At 45.9% G+C, this 4663-nt stretch overlaps 1 protein-coding gene across 1 annotated transcript; it reads left to right on the forward strand.

The window, feature by feature from the left end:
- Nucleotides 1-2269: 2269 nt before the first annotated feature.
- Nucleotides 2270-4663, forward strand: LOC115370698 (mRNA decay activator protein ZFP36L1). Its single transcript, XM_030067834.1, has 2 exons — nt 2270-2330; nt 3461-4663. The coding sequence occupies exons 1-2, from the start codon at nt 2277-2279 to the stop codon at nt 4661-4663; spliced, it is 1257 nt and encodes a 418-aa protein (XP_029923694.1). The 5' UTR covers nt 2270-2276.

A 4663-nucleotide genomic window follows, 5' to 3' on the forward strand; every position in this document is an offset into this window, starting at 1 on the left:
TTACAGTCTGTGTACACATGCTCTCCTCATTTCATACTTCTGTATTACAAAACAAAGACAGCACAAAGTTACACAAACACACCTTCTCTCTCTCTCTTCTTCACACAAACACACACACACACACTTTTTCATTGTGTCATTCCACCGTATTGTCTCAGTATTAGCAGCTGAAACACACAGACAAGGCTGCAGTGTTTACACTTCCTGTCTGCAGCTCCCTGCTCTTTGATTGCTTAGCCGTCACATCAACATCGTCTGAAATGCCCCTGCAGTCCTGACACAACAACAAACACTCTGAAACACCATGACACATAACAAGGTACAACAAAAAACACTCATTTGTTTGAAATGCACCTTTACTCACAGAGTAGAATTCAAAGCCAAAGGCATTTTGTATGCTAAAGTAATATTTGAGCTATTTGAGCTCCACAGAGTCCCAATGCAAGTTTTTTGTTGTTGGTTTTTTTTTGTTGTTGTTGTTGTTGTTTTTGTTTTTGTTTTTTTTTTTGCACTTTTACTATTTAAGAGAACAATTATGGGTGGTTTTCAAAGTGGGGTCTAGGGAGCCCACAGGGTCCATAGGAAGCTTCAAGTGGGTCCTCAGCAAAAAGGAGAGTTGTTTTAAATTTTGCTCTAAGAAATGTATGAGTGATAATTCTAACATTATGTTTGTTTAACGTTTAATGGAAAGCTATTTTGTTTTTTGTCAGTGTTCAAATATGACACTCACTTCCAGCCCATATTACGGGCTCCAAGGCAAAAATCACGAAAAATGGGAGTCAAGTTGGAGGTCTGGAACATTAAAAAGTTTGAAAACCAACAAGCTAGATATTTAGAAAATGAGGATTTCCACAGGATGGTTGGCTATCTGCTAAAATGGCTGAGAGAGCAGGCAGACGCACCAAACACTCACCAGGGTTTGGCTGCTGGTCATTTCTCTCCCTTCTAGATTTGACCAGTCCTTACAGACCTGCATTTCCATTTCAATGTGGCAGCAAGTTTCCAAATGACACAGTACATTCAACAATCAAAGCAGGACTTTGCAGCCGTGACAACAGGCCAGCACGTCTGGACTTATCGCTCACTCATCTGCCTCACAGCAGCACAGGCATCACAAGACAAACACACTTTCAGGCAATAGTTTCAATCCAAAACGAGCTCCGTCGAAAAAAAAGTGAAAGACAGACAAAACGCGACTCCTACTCTGGCAAAATGATCCTTATTCATGCCATAAACTACAAGTGATGAAAACATTTTCCAAGTACAGCAGCTTCTTATGATGGAATCAGCATCTCTCTCTCTCTCTGTACATATATACATGTGTTTTTGTATTTTATATACATTTCCTTTTAAATATGGAGTGATACATTTCAATAAAGAGTGACACACATTTGTCAAATGCTTGGGTGTCCCATATTGGAACGACACTTTTATACACTTTTACATACATTTAACACTTGCTGCCCCCCACTTATACTGCACTAATGACAGTAAATGGGTTTTGGTATTTGCAAAACCTGTCATTATCTGCTTAGCTGCATTGATTCCAAACAAAGTGATGGGATGGCCGGCTCCAAACTGCAGAATGCACCTTTAGAGGATTTTGCTCTCAGCTTGCTTGGAGGGGGGTTCAGCCATGAATGGAAGAAAAGTAGCTTCATTCAACTCCCCCCTCCTCTTTCTTTCTGCCCTCCCTGCCCCCCAGCACACCATTACAATGCAAGAGCCCCTTCCCCAACCCCCCAGCTGCACACACACAAACACACACACACATTCACACATGCTCCCCACCCAGCCCTGCCCCCTGAAGAAAAAAGGCAGGGGGTGGGTGGGTTTCCCCAACTATTTAAGCAGATTCCAGCAGATGGTCGAGGAACTTTTGGGCGCTTGATCTGAGAGCGTCTCCTGCATTCATATAAAAAAAAAAACCTCCCTCTTCCTCTCCTCAGATTGCTCTTTTCCCCCAGACTCCACATCCTGGGCCTGACACTTTTTTACTTATTCTCCATCTGCCCCCCAGCAGCACAAAGATCTCCCAATCACCCATCTCTTTCAACTCCCGGACCACGCAAAGGGCTCCTCTCCACGGACCGACCATCTTCAGCAGGCCTACCCTCGATCTCGAAGGTCTCTTCGAACTCTTCCTCCTTCCTCCGCTTGACTCCCTGAGGACAGGCTAACTTTCTCCATCCACCGGCTTCCTCCTCTTCCCTGGGCAGAGAAACTTTTTTTTTTTTGCTGTTGTCCTCCCCAGCTCTCCTCTGTGGGACCGAACCATGCCCTCTGACTTTCTAACACCTTTTCTGGAACTGGATGAGGAGTTCTGCAAGGTGAGTTCAGTTCAAAACTTTTTATATATTTATCAGTAGACATCATGCAACCATCCCATATGTGTTCAGTTTGTGCTCTGAGCCAGAGTGACCTGCACTGAAGGCAGTGCTCAAGTGAAATACTGAAAAATCTCCACTTGTGTTCCAAAAAATGAGGCATTGTGATGAAATGTTAATTTAATGAATAAACCATTCATGCCATACATGGTAAAACTAGATATGAAAGTAATGCCTAATTTACAGATTAAATGTATTTCTTTGCATAAGTATGAATTTTTTTTTTTTTTTTATGAAAAAATGATTTATAAAGTAATTTAATCAATGGAGTAAAACATTTTTGCAAGTGTTTTTGGAGCTTGAGTGTATCGTGCTTTGGTGTAGAGTCTGACGTTTGTTATGCAAATTCTAGATAGACAGATAGATAAAACTTTATTCATCCCCGAAGGGAAATTGAAATATCCAGTAGCTCATCAAAACATAAAAACAACAACCACACTTCCACTCAGACAGCAATGCACATTGGTATTAAGATAGACACAGGATAAAATAAGTTTTTTTGTTTGTTTGTTTTTTGTTTGTTTTTTGTTTTTTTTTTATGTAAATTCTAGTGTTGAAATAAAAAAAAAAAAGGTTTTCTATATTTCTGAAAAATTCAGAGTAATCTTTTTATTGTTATTTGAACGTGAAGTATTGACTCAGAAATGTTGGGGTGGAAAGTAGGCTTGTGTTTCAGTTTGTTTTTAGGAATTGAACATGTTTGTCTTGAGTTTGATGGTATCTTGTGCTGAGGAGGCTTTAAAACTACAACAATATTGCTATAGCAATAGCAATAATAGCAGTAATAGCAGCTGAAGTAGATCAAACTTCTTAATGAGGCTCAACTTGGTCCATGGTTCCTCTTGAAGCATAAAACTTAAGCTTCCCTTAGACTTTTAACCAACAAAAAACAATGCATTGTCTTAATGAATGTCTTGACAATGACAAAATCAACACACACTGTGTTGTTAACAGCACTGTTACTTTAGATGCTGCTTTTAAAACCCCCTTTCAAGTCCAGTCTGTCCTCTCTGTCTTTCCCCAGTGCAGAAAGCTCACTTCTTTTCTTCTTCTGTCTCTCTTTTGTGTGACAGAATTTCCGCGCCCTGGAGGTGACAGATGGTCCGTCTACAGGCTCGCAGCAGCAGCGACAGCAGAGAGTCCTGGGCTTCCAGCGTCGCCATTCCCTCTGCCCTGTCACACTCCCCAACTCCAAGTTCAACAGCAGCAGCTCCGAGGTGACTGACCCAGCCCTCTGGGGGTTCAGCATGGCCTCCAACCAGCAGTGGAAGCAGGAGCTTCCCCGCTCTGCCCTCAACCACATCCCCTTCAGAGTGGACCGCTCAGTCAGCATGATAGAGGGGAATGTTGGCGGCCTAGCAGGCAGAGAGGACAAGGTGGGTAACATGTCTCCATCCGTGCTGCTCCCTCCGCCCGGCCTCAGCATCAGCAACAGCTCCCTCTCCTCTATCCCATCATCTTCTGCATCCAAACCTCCGTCCCCATCTCCTCCCATCTCCACCCGCTACAAAACCGAACTGTGCCGCACCTATGAGGAAAGCGGGGCCTGCAAGTACGGCGCCAAGTGTCAGTTCGCCCACGGCTTGGACGAACTGCGAGGCCTCAGCAGGCACCCTAAGTACAAGACGGAGCCCTGCCGCACTTTCCACACCATCGGCTTCTGCCCTTACGGAGCCCGCTGCCATTTCATCCACAACGCCGATGAGCTGCACGGCAACGCCGCCGGTGCTGCTGCTGCTCCACCACAGAAGCAGAAGATGAGGCCTCCTCTGCTTCGCCACAGCATCAGCTTCGCAGGGTTCTCCTCCCCGCAGACTTTCCAGCCGGTCCAGGAGACGCAGCCTTCCTCCCTGGTCTTCACTCGGGCTTCCTCCGTCTCCCCTCCACCTTCCTCCACGGGGAGCCCAGAGCTCCTCTCCCCTCTCTTCCCAGAGCCTGGCCAGCTGAAGCACTGCCCGTACCCTTTCTCCGGCGTCACCGACCTCACCAGCGATGGCAGCGACACCACCCTGCGCTTCTATGCTGTAACTGACTCAGTCAGCCCGAGGTGTCCCATCACCTCCACTTTCACCTCCAAACACCCAAACCTCCCCCAGCAGATGCCACTGTCCCTCGGCGGGCTGCCCGGCCTCCAGCGCTGCTCCTCAGCCGACTCCCTCTCAGAGGAGGGCTACACCTCCTCCTGCTCCCTCAGCTCCTCCAGTGGCTCGGAGTCGCCGAGCTTTGAGGGCCGACGCCTGCCCATCTTTAGCAGCCTGTCTGTCTCAGACGAGTAG

The sequence above is a fragment of the Myripristis murdjan genome, chromosome 13 (assembly GCF_902150065.1).
Source record: "Myripristis murdjan chromosome 13, fMyrMur1.1, whole genome shotgun sequence".
Taxonomy (NCBI): Eukaryota; Metazoa; Chordata; class Actinopteri; order Holocentriformes; family Holocentridae; genus Myripristis; species Myripristis murdjan.